The sequence below is a fragment of the Conger conger genome, chromosome 3, assembly GCF_963514075.1.
Source record: "Conger conger chromosome 3, fConCon1.1, whole genome shotgun sequence".
In the NCBI taxonomy this organism is placed as follows: Eukaryota; Metazoa; Chordata; class Actinopteri; order Anguilliformes; family Congridae; genus Conger; species Conger conger.
This window is the reverse complement of record NC_083762.1, coordinates 65,754,744-65,769,462: the sequence shown is the minus strand read 5'-3', so window position 1 is coordinate 65,769,462 and position 14,719 is coordinate 65,754,744. Positions and strand designations below refer to the sequence as shown.

Genomic DNA, 14,719 nt, shown 5'->3' with positions numbered 1-14,719 from the left:
TAAATAACAAATTACATAGGCAGTATATAATTATAAAATTAATGGAGTTTACTAACAAACCAAACATGCATTGTGCTAAAATAAGGTCAATCACACAATTATGGCTGAACAATTTTGACAACCTTAGTTGATAAATACATTGGCTGAGCAGTTTTTTTTTTACATATAATTATAAATGCTGATTGGTCGTCAGTATTCTGCTCTTTTTTTTTTTCTTCCGCTTCTGTCCATTAACAAGGTGCGCAGTCCGTGACGTCATCGAGAGCAAGCGCTTTCTGTCTGGGCGGACGCCTGCTTGGCGAGTGTGTCGGTAACTTAACTCAGCCAGACTACCTGAACCTATTTGGAATTAGCCGGTTTTTCGGCGAAGCGTCGACGTTATCCGACAAGTTTTGGGACAAAAAACAAATCCGCTTTAGAAGATGGCTGACGACTTCGGGTTCTTCTCGTCGTCTGATAACGGAGCACCTCCGACTGACGACGACCCGGCCGCGGCGTTTTTAGCGCAACAAGAAAGCGAGATAGCCGGTATAGAGAATGACGAGGGGTTCGGAGCGCTTGAAGGGGCCGGGCAAGTTCAAGAAGATTCGCCACCTCAGTCAAATTACGGTGGGTGGAAGTAGCCTACCTAAATTATGTCTTACCCGGTTAACGATATGTCGGAATGGTTAACAGCAACATTAGCTAAGCGAGATATGTCTTTATTCGTGGAGCTTGTTGCCGTGACATTGACGTGAAGTAACTTCATTTTAATGTTAAAATGTACGATAACGTCCACAGCTAACGTTAGCTGATGCTACATGAGCTAAAATGAACTTGTCTGTAGACGAGCCTGTTGGCTATGACTGTGGAAACTCATGTGCATAACGGTTGTGGGATAACGGAAGCTGTAAAGTAGCTATAACAATATATTTGTGTTTGGATTTCTTTTCTCTAGCGGACATTAGAATTACGCTTGTATTTGGCTGAACAAAGCTGAACTGGCTAGCGTCAGCTAGCATAATCGAATTTTCTAGTAACGTGCACCCGAGAGCAGCGTGGTTCTGTCGTAAATTGATCTGGAGTGGATAAGTTGTACATGTAAGTTACATTAACGTTACCAGTCAGCAGGATAGACGTAACGCGTTAACGTTAAGCCAAACATAGCTGGACTTTCTAGGCAGCTGATTGAGGTAGCTAATTAGCGAGCTAGGTGGGTACAGTAGACTAGAATACCAGGCAAGGTAAATAAACACCGTAATTAGCTAGTGTCATCAGTGGGGTCAATAGATCATATTCTAACGCAGCCTAACTTAACGTCGTTAGACTAACGAAGTTATCCCATTAATTTCCTTGCTAACTTAACTGTATGCCTTCCCTCTGTCAGTCTAGAAATCTTTTCTATTTTACTGAATGCCTACAATGTGTCTGTGCATCAGCTGCTTCTGGTATTTGAGCAACACATTGTTTTCGACCAGAATCATTCATGTTGGCACAGAAAATCAAAATGTCTTAGGGGTGGAGGGTGTTCCATATCCAAGTTTTTTTTTCTTTTCCCTCGTACAATTTCCGTGCTTCGGGCAAGCATATGGCTTTGGAAGTACATCACACAGGCCTGTAACATTTAGTAGTGTTGCGAAGAGGAACAGCAGTTGTAACAGATTGCGGGAATTGCTGGAAAGTCTGGCGATTTGAGGAGCAATCGGCAGTCATTGTGCAGGATGTTTGAATGAAATTAGCTATATTAAGTATGGGTCCGAGTTTAAAAAGACGCCTAACTGTTATAGTTCTCGAAATACTTAACTATTTATAGTGCATATTCTGTAAAAGTAAGACGCGGTTATATCCTGTGAACAGGCTTGTATTGTTCATAAAATTGACTTGTGTGGCCTAAATTATCCACAGCAAGTCCAGCTTGAATGCAATGTGGCCTGATTCTTGTGTGCTGTCCCTGTAATCGTTATTGGCTTCTAAAAATATCCACAATGAGAAAATGGACACCATTCCAATTGGTTCTTCGTTTTCCCTGTGTGGATACTACCACCTCTGCTATTCAATAAAAAAAAATCTTGTTGAGATTGAGTTCATTTATTTATTTGGAGTTTATATGTAACCCCAAATAACTGGTTGCTGTCGATCTAGGTTTTCAGTGGAAGTATTGATCTGTTATCTCTGACCTACTTTCATATGGCTTGCTTTTAAATAAATAAACCTGCTTTATAACTTTTGTTAATTTGCCATCTTTCAGAGCCCCTGTCAGCCCCTGTGATTATTTTCAGGAATGTTTGCTTTGACTGACATTGATACTGTGACTTGAACATGCTGCCATGCATCTTGTGGTGAGGGACGATGTGTAAAAACTGATTGGTTCGTTTGTGTCTTCTGCAGATGGCTTTGGAGTGGAGGCAGCTACAGTAAATGGCGATATGTTTCAGGTGAGTATACATGTGTGGAAGTCTTGTCTGTCATTTCAGTAACCAGACCGACTGGCGGCATTACAGAATCTCGAGTTCTGTAAGACTAATGTGACAGTTTAAAAAGACTTTAAAACTGACAATTAAAAAATTTAATATCATAAAAATAATAATTTATTGATTCATTGTCTGAATGTTCTCACAGGAAGAGAACAGGCAGGCAGACCAAGAAAATGAAGAGGTATCACTGCAATGTTAAGCGCCTGCATTTGTAGAATGTTTTGCACACTCGCATCACATCCTATTGTACTTTAACACAAATATTTTTCTAGTTTGGTTCATTTTATTTTAGAGAAGGACAATTGGATTTGAAATAGCCTCAAATCCAGACACTTTTTTCTAGTCTGGAAAGGGTGGTTGCATTTTGTGATTGGTTCTAGTGAATTTTAGTCCATGTTATTTTATGGGACAGTGGTTGAGTTTGCATGAATTGCCCCTCCAATTGGAGCTACTCATAAACAAGCTCATTACTTGTCAGTAGTCGTAATTGGCCACTGGTTTGTTAGCAAAGTGCATGAGCAGAAGTTTGGTCAATGTTTGGTGATGTCACATGGTGAACAGAACTGTTAGTTCCACCTTGCAGCTTCTCATTGTCTCTCAGTTATCTTGCCGTTTACCTACAGTAGTGGTTCTCCTGAGAATGTCGTTGGGCTGCTCATCAATTTTAGCAATAAAAAAACAAAAAACAAATGATTAATTTTAATTTTGACATGGTAATTCATCGCTAATAATTGAATCTGCTGCCCGAAGCATCGTTCATTGACCGAACGCTGGTGATCACTTTGGGAAAATGACTGGAAAAGCTTGGCCACTGCAGATAAATGTGTCCTTTTCCTGAACATAGTTTATTTGTTTGAATGTTTTGCGGGTGAGTGGGAGTCTTAATGGGGCTGGAATGGTTTGTTGTGCATTGTTCAGATCCTTCATTATGTCAAACTGTTCAGTGTCGTTTCAGAAGGCTGAATGTTTTTAAAAGATTTGTTGTTCGAGTATTCTAACAGGATAATTGACGCTCAGTTTGTGTGTTGTCACTGCTGTTCTTAAGGAGCTATGCATTTGCTTTAATGTCGCGCACATTTTTGGTGGACCAATCAAAGTCTCGAATGCACTGACTTCAGTTCCAAACCACCACTCTCTTGCGGTCTTCGGTTGATTATTTTATTTGCCATTCAGTTACCAGTACAGCAGTGTCAGTGGTTTCACCTATAGACCAAAATTCAATGGAACATAATGATAAGATTACCTGGCCCAACCTTAAACAAACTAGGTAGAAGGGCACCCTCATGTTTGAAATTTGAGAGGAGTGCATTTATTTTACATCACAGAAGCGTTTCTGTGACACCTTTTGAAGCTTTATAGCACGGGCATGCAGGCCCCCCCCCACTTATGAAATGAACCATAAGACTGGGCATTGTTCCCCTTGTGAGGCACATGAACTACACTTCTCTTTGGCAGTTTGGACTGGCAGAAGCCCCTCCTTCCCCCGTGACCGCCCTGCTCGACTCCTCCCCCAGGGAGTCGCCAGTCGGCATCGAGGCCTTCCCAGAACCCTCCCTCTTCGCCCTCCTGGAGTTTGAGGCACGCCCCTGCCGTGCCCACAGGCCTCCCGCATCACAGGGGCCAGGCACCCCGAGAGCGGTCTACCCCGTCCCGCATGTGCATGGCTCCAGCCACGTAGCCTTAATCGCCTTTTAAAACAGAAAAAGATGGATAAAAGTCAGGTTGATAACGCGTAGAGAGTCGCAGCCGCCTGGGAACTCCATAAGTGCAGAGCCAAGGGGGGTGTTTTTTACTGCACTGCACGGTTTGAGTCTTGCACTAATGCGTCTTCCTTTCTGCGCCTTGTTTGAGTGCAAAGTTTGGGATCTCGGATGAAGCCCGTCGGATTTGAGACCATAACGTGGTAGAGCTTGGGAATCTAGCTGCTGTGTCTCGTTACTAACTGGCTGTTTTTATGGCAGCTCGTGGAACATCACTTGTTAATCATTCCCCGAGAGGTTTGTTTAGGCCAGGTCGTTTATGGAGTTAATTAAGGTATGGACATTAAATCATTAACAGTAGTTAATTAACGGCAATTTGTTCACAGCTGTTCGTTGAGGGCGGTTTGTTAGCAGCGGCTCATTTACCGTGGTTTGCTAACGGGGGGCGTGTTTGTTTGCGGTTGCCGTGACGCTCGGGATCCTTGCTGCACTAAAGCCGCGTTTCGTCCGTCGCGATCGCCTGACGTCTGATTTGATTTGTGAAGCCTAATCTCTAAACTGCGAAAACAACTGCCAGTCACATTAGCGTGAGGCACTCGGTTGTGATGTGGTTTGGCTTCCTTGGCTGTGGATGTTTTCGATACGGCCGGACGGCGCGGTGGTCTGTGTGTAGCCTAAGGGGACTGTCCCTCCGCAGGAGACCAACGGGCCTACGGACGGCTACGCCGCCATCGCCAGCGCCGATCTGCAGAGGCAGGAGCCCGAGAGCCTGAGGAAGTGGAGAGAGGAACAGAAAGCTCGTCTCGAAGAACTGGGTAACCCCCCGCCCTCCAGAAACCCCTCCCCGGCCTGTCTAAATTACGCCCCACCTCTCAATCTGGATGGTACCAGTGCGGTTTAGCCACGTTGTATTATAGGTTAGTGGTGGAGCTGGCTTTAGTTGTAGCCACGTCCACACGATCATGAGTCATCATTAAAGCGCTTGTGGTAACTGGGTATACTCATCTCGTATGAATGTCAGCTTGGTCAGGCTTTGTGCTTGACTGGTGAGCTTATTTGAAGGCTGACCTGCAGTTGAAGCCTGGTGCTCCACATACAGTGTATTTTATTGATGTTCTGCCATTCGTAGATCTAAAAGCACTTGACAGTGTAGCGGGGTGGGGGAGGGTTATTCACCCTTCGTACAGTAGCTGTTCTGTAGCCGAACACTCGCCCCACATCACTTCCAGTGCGTTCGGTTTCCTCGCTCGTAACTGTTCTGTCTGCTCGCTTCCTGTGCGTCTTCCCGCGGACTGCAGACTCCGCCTCCAAGGTTGAGGAGGCGGAGTGGAGAGAGCGAGCCAAGAAGGAGCTGGAGGACTGGCACCTGCACCAGAGCGACCAAATGGAGAAAAACAAGGCCAACAACCGGTACGGTGCACGCGCACATACACACACACACGCACATACACACGCACGCACACACACGCACATACACACACGCACACACACGCACGTACACACACGCACACACACGCACATACACACACACACACACACACACACACGCACACACGCACATACACACGCACATACACACACACGCACATACACACACACGCACATACACATACACACACATATACACACACACACACACACACACACACACACGCGCACACACACACATGCACTTACACACATGCACAGGAACATCGCAACTGAAAGCAGTTACGATAGGCCCTGTTCATTTGCATACAGTTGTCCCGCCTTCTGCCCAGTTCTGGTGTAACTAAGTTGGGCGAAATGAAACTGCATGGACTGTTCCATTTAACTAATGGTAGCAGTGTATGAACTGCTTATGAGAGAAATTGTGATGGGTTATGTTTGGGTAAACATAGTATCACTGTAGGGAGGAATAGCCGTGCTCTTATTTACAGTGAATCAGCTTTGTTACACCACAGTTAGGCATGGGCTTGTCCTCAAAGTACTCAAGGTTTTTCGTGTTTTTTTCCCCCTCCCCAATCATGCCCCCTAGTGGACAGTATGGGGAACACATTACTGAAGTGCTTTGTCACAAGACTGTGATCCTGATCTGAATACTCGTTCATACAAGATACTGAATGGCCTTCACATTCCATTATTTCTTGAATATTAATACTTTCGTGATAGCAGTAGAATATGGTTCTGTACTTCTTGCTGCCTACATCTCTACGTAAGAATCTCATTTTTCCTGTGGCCATTTACTGAAACCGTGGCGAATTTCACAAAGTGTGATGAAAGAGTTAGCCTGCTGACTTTAGTAGTATTTTTTACTTGGATAAAATTCAGTTGGCGGAAATTCGTATTTCTGAAAGTTGGCAGACTAACACTATTCCGCTCTGTGAAATATCCTCCCCCCCCCCCCCTTAGTGAGTTTCCTATATTTATAATGTTCTTCCTCCATGTTCTAACAATGGTCCTTTTCTGGTTTTGTTTTAGCAGACTCTCTCCAAGTCTTGCACGGTATCTCTTAGTAACTATAAATCTGCTGCCCCCCCTGCTGTTTCCGTCTGTGCCTCCCTGTCCCAGTAACTCACAACCGTTTTGTCTGCTTGAATGAAACTGATGCTCTCTCTCCCTCTCTCTCTTCCCTCCTCCTTTTCTCTCTCTCTCACCATCTCTCTCTCTCTCTCTCTCTCTCTCTCTCTCTCTCTCTCTGGAATAATTGGCATGCTTACTAGGATTGCTGATAAGGCGTTCTACAAGCAGCCCAACGCTGATGCTATAGGCTATGTGTATGTGCTGCCCTCTCTGTAATGTCCGCAGCATGTTCCTTTCCACCCCAGTGTTGCACGAAACAACACTAAAGTCTTTTTATTGTTTTTACACATACATTTTATATATTTTTTAATTTTTGAACTTTCAGTTATTTATTGAACTTAACATACTTTAACTATCACTAAAGTATCAGTGCTTAAAGGACATCCAGGGTTGTTTAATAAGAGAAACCTGGGAACTGAGTTTGGTTTGACAAAAAAAATATCCAACCTCTAAAATGTGAAATAAAAAAAAATAATAATAAAAAAATAATAAAAAAGAACTGTCCATATTTCCCTAGAAAAGTTGGATGGCAGTTAAGTGGTCAGTGGTCACATTTTAGAATTCTGAACCCAGTATTGTGCATCAGCAGAATTCAGAATTCATGTGCGCCGTAGTTCCTTCCAGATCCTCCATGCTAAACAGAAGCGTTGTCTTTGAGAGGGATAATACCATTGTGATGTGGAGCCCCGGCATGAGTCCCCTCACAGAGTAGAGACGGGTCCATTTCAGTTCCGCATGACGCAGTCTCCCGTGCGCATCACGTCTCCATGGCGAAGCGGGTCACGTGACACATTTCACTCATCTTCAGCGCCTGCGATCAGTGACTGCATGCTTGTAATGCGGAGCTTTCAAACAGCTAGATACAGTTCATCCCTGGTAGACGTTGCACTGTTCATTTCAAGCTGGGTTTAGACTGTGATTGATTGAACTCGACGGCCACATTTACATGCGCACCGATACCCAGATTATTGTTGTTGTTCTCACCAGATGCAGTGAACCGGCTGTTTGTACAATTCAAACTCAAACCAACTTAGCAGAGCAGCATTTCTATTCTTTAATAAAAGTAATCATTTTTAGAAACACTTGCAAATTAATGAAACACAATTTGCTTGATCAAATTTCAAGAGTGGGTTATTAAGTCAGTTCCGCGGACCTTTGACTGATTACTGAAATAATCCATACAAACCTAGGGTATTGGAGAAATCATGTTATTCCGAACGATGCAAACACTTCATTTGGAATATTGCCTTAAACTGATTGTAAAACTAGCTGCTCTCATAGTAGTGATGCTTGCTTACTTGGCCAGTGTTTGGCTGGTTTGGTGGTGTTGTGTCCCTTTTCATTATCCCTGGCTTTGCCTGCTTACCCCCCCTGCCCATTTTCTCTTCCTGTGTCACTTGTGCTGATTGGTGGTGTTGGCTGATTGGTTGATTGACTGGGAAGTCATTGCCATTGCAAATTGATGTTTAAGAATGAAGTGGGTGTTGGATGACTTTTTCAGGGCCAGTGTCATGTAAAATATTGTCCACTCCATTGAGACGTGGCACACTGGATTATAAGAACCGGAAACCTAAATCCGTGAGTGTAGAACATTTGATGTAGACAGCTGGTTTCATGGCCAGTTTTCCGGCTCGTTTATTTCTGTCTTTGACAGTAGTGATAGTTCTCCCACACCAGGTGATCCACAGCTCAACACTGTGCTGTGACCAGTCTTAATGAACTCTCTGGGCTCTGATTGGTTATCTGCATTATGTCTCTGACTCAGAGAAAAGGTGCATGTGCATGAGGGCGCATGTGTGTTTGTTTGTTTGTTTATGTGTGTGTGAGGGAGTGTGTGTGTGTGTGTGAGAGAGAGCATGCTTGTGTGTGTGTGTGTGTGTGAGAGAGAGCATGCTTGTGTGTGTGTGTGTGTGTGTGTGTGTGTGTGTGTGAGAGCGTGCTTGTGTGTGTGAGAGCGTGCTTGTGTGTGTGTGTGTGTATCTGTGTGGTTGTGGTTGTGTTTGTGATTGTGTGAGGTTGGCCCTGTGCAGCATCTCTAATACCCTCTCCCCCCCCTCCCCGTCCCACAGAGCTTCAGAAGAGGCCTTCCTGAACGAGGGGGATGAGGACACTCCAGGGTCCGAGTGGGAGAGGGTGGCCCGGCTCTGCGACTTCAACCCCAAAACCAGCAAGCAGAGCAAAGACGTGTCCCGCATGCGCTCCGTACTCATCTCCCTCAAACAGACACCCCTGGTCCGATAGAGCCCGCCCGCACACGCACGCACACTATTACTTGTGCACATATACATGCATGTACACACACTTGCACTAACTAATGCACTAATGCATCCTTACTCACACACACACACATGCACGCATGTGTACACGCACACTAGTGTGAGCACACCCTCACTCACACACACACACGCACACGCACGCACGCACACACACCCGTGTTCCAGCAGTCATGCTCTGTAACTCCTGTGTAGCACTATAGCCAGCCCACTTTGTCTCGGACAAAGGGAGGTCGGTCTCCCACCAAGCACCTTATTGGTTACTTTTCGCATAAAGCAGAAGCCCCGCAGGTCAAACGGCTGTCGAGGTGCAGCCGCCATTTTGTCATCCCGGACTGGGAACCCACTCCATTTCTGACTGCTGAAAGAGCAGTGTAGTCTCTCCAAGAACAGCTGTTAATCCAACATTGTCTTTCTGTGCCAAACCGATGGCTTTGTAAGGACGCTACGCTGAAAACATTACACTTCCAGTGAGGCTGACTAATTCAAGCTGTTCCTCGGCTATAAGGGGGACTTGGTGCATCTGTAGGGTACCTTCCCTTATTGCACGGTACCCTCCCAGAGCTCTACACTAAGTATTTTAATGGAGAAAAATGTGTTCAAATTGATCTGAAAGAATACTGTTAGATTTATTTTATTTAACACTATTTTATCTGTGGATCAATTTTTGCATCAATTTTCAGGAGCAAATGCTCCTGTAATTGGAGCACTCTGGAGCCTTGCCCTGCCCCCCTGAAGCCTCACCATGCAAGCCTTTGTGAACCCCTGTTGGCCTGTGGAGTACTGTTTGGTGCTGACGGCATGGCGATGTGATTGACAGCCCCCGGTGGCTCCACCCATTATGGGGCTCACAAAGCCTTGCTCTGCCATCATTGGCCCACTCACCCACCAAGTTCTCACCTTGTCGCTGGCCAATGAGGGCCAGGAACTGGGCTCTGCTTTATCTCTCTAGGTCAATCACAGGGTTCTCCGTCCTGTTACACCCGTACGGTAGGACACTACGTTGTTAGCCGGCTTCACGGCCGACCTAAAACGAAAGCAACACGTGGAATTGCAGAAGTGTCACTGCCTACCTGAAAGAAACTCAACATGTTCACAGTTCGCCTTTTAATGAACATATCAGAAAAAAAACATGGAAAAAAAAAAAAAGGAAAAAAGAGGCTTTGTTGCTGAATGCCAGTGTCAGCGCTAGCTGGCATCTTGATAGCTTGTTTAGCTGTGCCTGCTGCTGAACCTACCCCCCTGCCCCTCACCTTCTCTCCCCCCCCTCCCCCCCCATCACTGTGTACATCACCAAGCTGAAAGAGAACCGCCCACCCCACCACCTCTGTTTTTCCCCCGTTAGCCCTATTAGGTCCATAAAAAGACCATCTCCAAGACACCATGTGCTCATTGCCAAACCTGCCGTCACGGGCCTGAGTCAGTCCTGGGCCAAAGGAGCGCGGCGCAGAAGATCTGCCTTGTGCGTCTGAGCGCTCGCAGCCGTCGAAAACCAGAGTTCTGGAAGCGTGCCTGTGGACATGCGTCAACGATAGCTGCACTGTAGAGCAGGGATACTCCAATCTGGTCAGTAGTGCTGCTGGTTGTCTCTTCTGCCTGATGGTTCGCAGGCCAGTGCTGTCTCTGATTGGCCAGAGATAACACTGGCCTTGTGCGTCAGGTTTAAATTTGTTAAGCGGGGAGGAATGAAATGAAAACCCAAGAGCACTGATGGTCAGATTTTACCATCCCTGCTGTAGAGCGTTAGGGTTTATTTTAATGCCTGTATGGTCATTTGATTGCACTTTTTGTGTGTTAATACCCGTTATGATCATGTGTTTTAAAAGACCGTCCAATGAGCTGACCAGCTGCACATTCATACTCTGTCCAATCAGCAGGCAGCTTGTTTTGCCCTGCATCAGTTTTCATTTGCATTTTTTATGTGTGTATTTATTTTCAATATGTATGGTGCCAGATTTATTTACATTTCGAGTAGATTATCTTTAGCTGGATTAAGTTGTCACTATAAATGTTTAGACAAACATTTAACCCAGAAACAAATTTAGAGGTCAACTGACTTAAGGGTACGCAATGCACACTGAATCACTGCTGTGTTCTGCAGAGCTAGTGCACTGTAAATACAGGTAGTAATAGCAATCATGTTACCCCTATAATCTTAAATATATAATGTTCAATAAACTAGTCATTGCTACTGTTAGATGATGATTATTATTATTATGGTGTGTATAAGTTGGTTAGGAACTCATATTGAATATAATTTGTATTTTTTTGAACGTGCCAGTGTGGTACTGTATCCTGTGGCCTTTGAGAAAGCCTTGCTCCTGTACTGCCATAAAGTTAGTGCCTCTTCTGTCCTTCAGAACCAGTTTACCTTCCTGGGCTGAGCGCTAGTTTGTTTTCTGTGGAAATACAGAGAACTTTCTATTTTTATCCTCGGAGTACCTGGTAATCAAATCCACCAATCAGATTACAGGCCAGTCTGTCATTCTCGGCAGACTTCTGTGTTGAATTGTTACTTGAAAACCCCTGTGAGACTGGAGGGCCTTGATAGGAGAGAGGATTTTTTCTTTATTTTCATCATTTTTTTATTAAATTTTTTTGTGTCCTTGCCCACTTTAGCCAGGCTTTTGTGGGTCTAGTCCAGGTGGGCTACAGCCGCATTGGTTATCAGTTCTAAAATGGACATTCAGGAGTGACTTCCTGTTCCTGTACAATCAATGGTTTTATTAAAAAACTTATTTGACTCGGTTCAGATCAAAAACTGCAAGATGGTCAGATGACTTTCAAAATTAAAATTAAGCACTTGGTAAATGAACAGTTCGCAAAGTTTAAAAAAGTTATGAGTTGTTTGGGCAGGTCAGTCCGTGTAAAGTCTGGACTAAAGCTTTGAATCTGAGAAACTACAGCAGCCTTCAGCAAATGTTCTAAAATTCAGTTCAGACGGAGTAAAATTTCTTCTGAAAATTTACTAAAAGCATGTTGTCGTCTGATACCGTTTTGATCTGAACTGAAGCTGAGGCAGGCCTGATGGCTGTCCAGGTCTTGACCCATCAACCCCCTTCTGCTAAACCCAGACCCTGGGAAAGACCAGCCAAAATCACCCCACCCGAGATCATGGTTTTATATGCACTGTGTAAAGCTAAGGCCGCCTTTTAGGAACAAAGAGGTTCACACCTTTCTCTCTCTCTTTGCGTTGATGTCCCGTGTCCTTGTTCTTGCATACCTATGTAACCTGCATGAGTTATGTGGCGTAGTTTGGAATAACGCATTCAGCTTTAGGTAAAACGTCACATGGTGAACTGTTACTCCCATCTACTGTATGAGAGGGGAAAAATAAAGCTAAGTTCTATTTAAAGGAATATTTGGTCTCGTGGATCTTTATCTCTTGTGAAATAGTGTCTCCTAACTCAGTCACATTGCCACTTTGGGCTGCCACATGGCTCTATTCTGGCTAGAGAAACCTTTAATGCTTTGCATTAATTAATATTAGCTGGTAAATCGATTTCCTTCCAGTTAAATCCTGAAAACAAAATCCCCAGACACACCACTGAAAAGCTACATTTTCTACAGGTATTAGGCCAATTAAAATAAGCACCATAATTAATTGGACAGTGACACATTTTGTTATTGGTTCTGTACACTAGCACATTGAGTTTGAAAGGATACAATGGCAATGAGTGCAGATGGGATTTTCATCCATATCGTATTAACCATTTAGAAATTATAGAGCCTTTTGTACCTTTTTAAAGTACAAAATATTGTACAGTTTTAACAATGTAGAATAAAGTAATTTTTCATATTTGGTCGAATATTCTTTGCATGCAATGACTGCCTGAAGTCTGCGACGCATAGACATCACTAGATGCTGGGTATCTTCCCTGGTGATGCTCTGCCAGACCTGTACTGCAGCCATTTGCAAATTGTTGGTAATTGACAGCAAAACAAATATTTGCACACAGCATGGGCGTAAAGGATGCAGTGAGATCTTATCTTTGTCTGACTTATCTTTATTTAATTCTGTGAGATAACACCAACACAACGTGTTGTCCAGGTATTGAACAGCATGTTCAACTGCATAACAACTGGCCATGTAAATGGAGTAAAATTTCAGAACTGTATAAAAAATATTAGAAATGAATTTAGCACCAGGAACATTCCTGAGGGAAAAAAATCTAAATTTCACCTAAATGTATTAGTGTAAAAGCCTAGTCACATGCTTGACTGAAAATTATTCAGGTATCTGCAGGACTGTTTTCAAATTTGACATTCATCCAAAGCAGGGATACTGAAATCCGGCCCTGGTTTTCTTCTCTCTGTTTAATGCCATGTGCAATATTGTCCTGTGAATGTACACATCTTCCCTTTTCACAAAGAACATTTTCCACAAATGTGAAGGTAGATAAAATCATGACACTTTCAAGGACACCTATAGCATTTTCATTTTAATTGATAGGTTCTATCAATTTAGATTACATACAGCAATATACATGGTAGGCAAACGAAGAGGAAACAATCTGGCTTTAAAATGTTCCTTTGAAAGGTTCAATCACAGAGCTGAGAGTTGCTTCCCATGGATCGGCAGGTGAAAGTTGGTGATGAGAGTTTGCCACTGGCCTCACTGCTTTGGCTTGATGGCTGTAGCTACCACACCCACTATGATGGCCACTACAGTGAACCCTTGTGCAAGGATGCGCGCCCGCATCAGCAGCTGTGACTGTCGGGTCTTTCCGTGTTTAAAGGCGATGAGACCGTACGTTAGTGCACCGGCCGTTCCCAGGCAACCTGGATAGAATGTGGGAAGAGAGAGAACAAGAATGAGGTTTCATTTTTAGTGTCATGCATTTGCTTGGTATAGCCTATGTCTTTATCAAGGATGATTTGCCAAGCTCAGTTGTGCAATACCCCTTTCTATATTTTATAACTTTATAATTGCATTATATCTTTCATTATGGTACAAAGGCAGTGTCCAAGATTCGAACCAGATTCCTTAGCCATATAGACCAGACCGGCGAATCCGGGTACTTTGACGTACATGCCCCCCTCTCGGGGTAGGCATACCACAACAGGAATGGGGTATTTGACCTAAATTACCTATAAATTAGTATTTTGAGCATTTCCATACTAAATTGAGATTTTTTACGATGAGTAGCTTTTGAGAACCAGAGCGTTGTTTTATACCAGCCATTATATTTCTAAGACGCAACCCCCAAAGCTTAAATGAAACCTGCACATATGGCCGTATCCATGCCAAAGTCTTTAAAATAAATGTGATATTTTGATAGGATAACATACAATGTTAGGTTTACTAGCTAGCTGTACACTCTGAACAGAAACTTTTCCCATAATAAATAAATTATAGGGATACACTATTAGCGTATATTATATAACAACTCATTCAACTAAGTAGCTATTGGTTTAATATACCCTTGCAGAAGTAAAGCAGTCTAGCCCATTTATTCAGTTTACCACTGTAGCTAGCTATTGTTTGTGTCCGATACTGCATTGGCTAAGTTACACGTTATGCAACTCACCTATCGGCACAAAGGGATTCTCCTTAGCTTTTCTCATGAACTTCTCTTTGAATCCCTCTTCCTTCTGCCGCGACAGAGGGTTAAATCCTTCGATGACGGGAGGTTTTGATATGTCAAAAATGACGGGGACCGTAGTGTCAGATTTTGGAGGCGAGCCCCGTTCCACTGGCGTTGTAGCGGCTGCCATATTGGAAGATGTT

General features: G+C 43.9%; 2 protein-coding genes across 7 annotated transcripts; one reads left to right on the top strand and one right to left on the bottom strand.

Moving 5' to 3' along the window:
- The first annotated feature begins 231 nt into the window (after window positions 1–231).
- Window positions 232–12,347, top strand: cltb (clathrin, light chain B). 6 transcript variants are annotated; one of them, XM_061234443.1, is made up of 8 exons: window positions 232–609; window positions 2,368–2,414; window positions 2,599–2,634; window positions 3,909–4,031; window positions 4,851–4,968; window positions 5,452–5,563; window positions 6,617–6,637; window positions 8,785–12,347. In XM_061234443.1, the coding sequence occupies exons 1-8, from the start codon at window positions 423–425 to the stop codon at window positions 8,954–8,956; spliced, it is 816 nt and encodes a 271-aa protein (XP_061090427.1). In that variant the 5' UTR covers window positions 232–422; the 3' UTR covers window positions 8,957–12,347. The 6 variants fall into 6 exon arrangements, with proteins under 6 accessions (XP_061090427.1, XP_061090426.1, XP_061090429.1 ...); XM_061234442.1 differs by having other exon boundaries at window positions 6,614–6,637; XM_061234445.1 differs by lacking the exons at window positions 3,909–4,031; window positions 6,617–6,637 and adding an exon at window positions 6,856–6,909.
- A 1,070-nt stretch (window positions 12,348–13,417) lies between these two features.
- On the bottom strand, window positions 13,418–14,719 carry higd2a (HIG1 hypoxia inducible domain family, member 2A). Its single transcript, XM_061236687.1, has 2 exons — window positions 14,520–14,719; window positions 13,418–13,770 (listed from the first exon to the last, which is right to left on the bottom strand). Exons 1-2 carry the CDS (start codon window positions 14,704–14,706, stop codon window positions 13,604–13,606), a joined length of 354 nt encoding a protein of 117 aa, XP_061092671.1. The 5' UTR covers window positions 14,707–14,719; the 3' UTR covers window positions 13,418–13,603.

Excerpts from the sequence above, each read along its gene's own strand:
- cltb (XM_061234442.1), top strand. The coding sequence starts at position 423 with ATGGCTGACGACTTCGGGTTCTTCTCGTCGTCTGATAACGGAGCACCT. Across the intron at positions 4,032-4,850 it reads TCGCCCTCCTGGAGTTTGAG|GAGACCAACGGGCCTACGGA; the intron begins GCACGCCCCTGC and ends GTCCCTCCGCAG. Across the intron at positions 4,969-5,451 it reads AGCTCGTCTCGAAGAACTGG|ACTCCGCCTCCAAGGTTGAG; the intron begins GTAACCCCCCGC and ends CGCGGACTGCAG.
- higd2a (XM_061236687.1), bottom strand. The coding sequence starts at position 14,706 with ATGGCAGCCGCTACAACGCCAGTGGAACGGGGCTCGCCTCCAAAATCT. Across the intron at positions 13,771-14,519 it reads GAATCCCTTTGTGCCGATAG|GTTGCCTGGGAACGGCCGGT; the intron begins GTGAGTTGCATA and ends CATTCTATCCAG.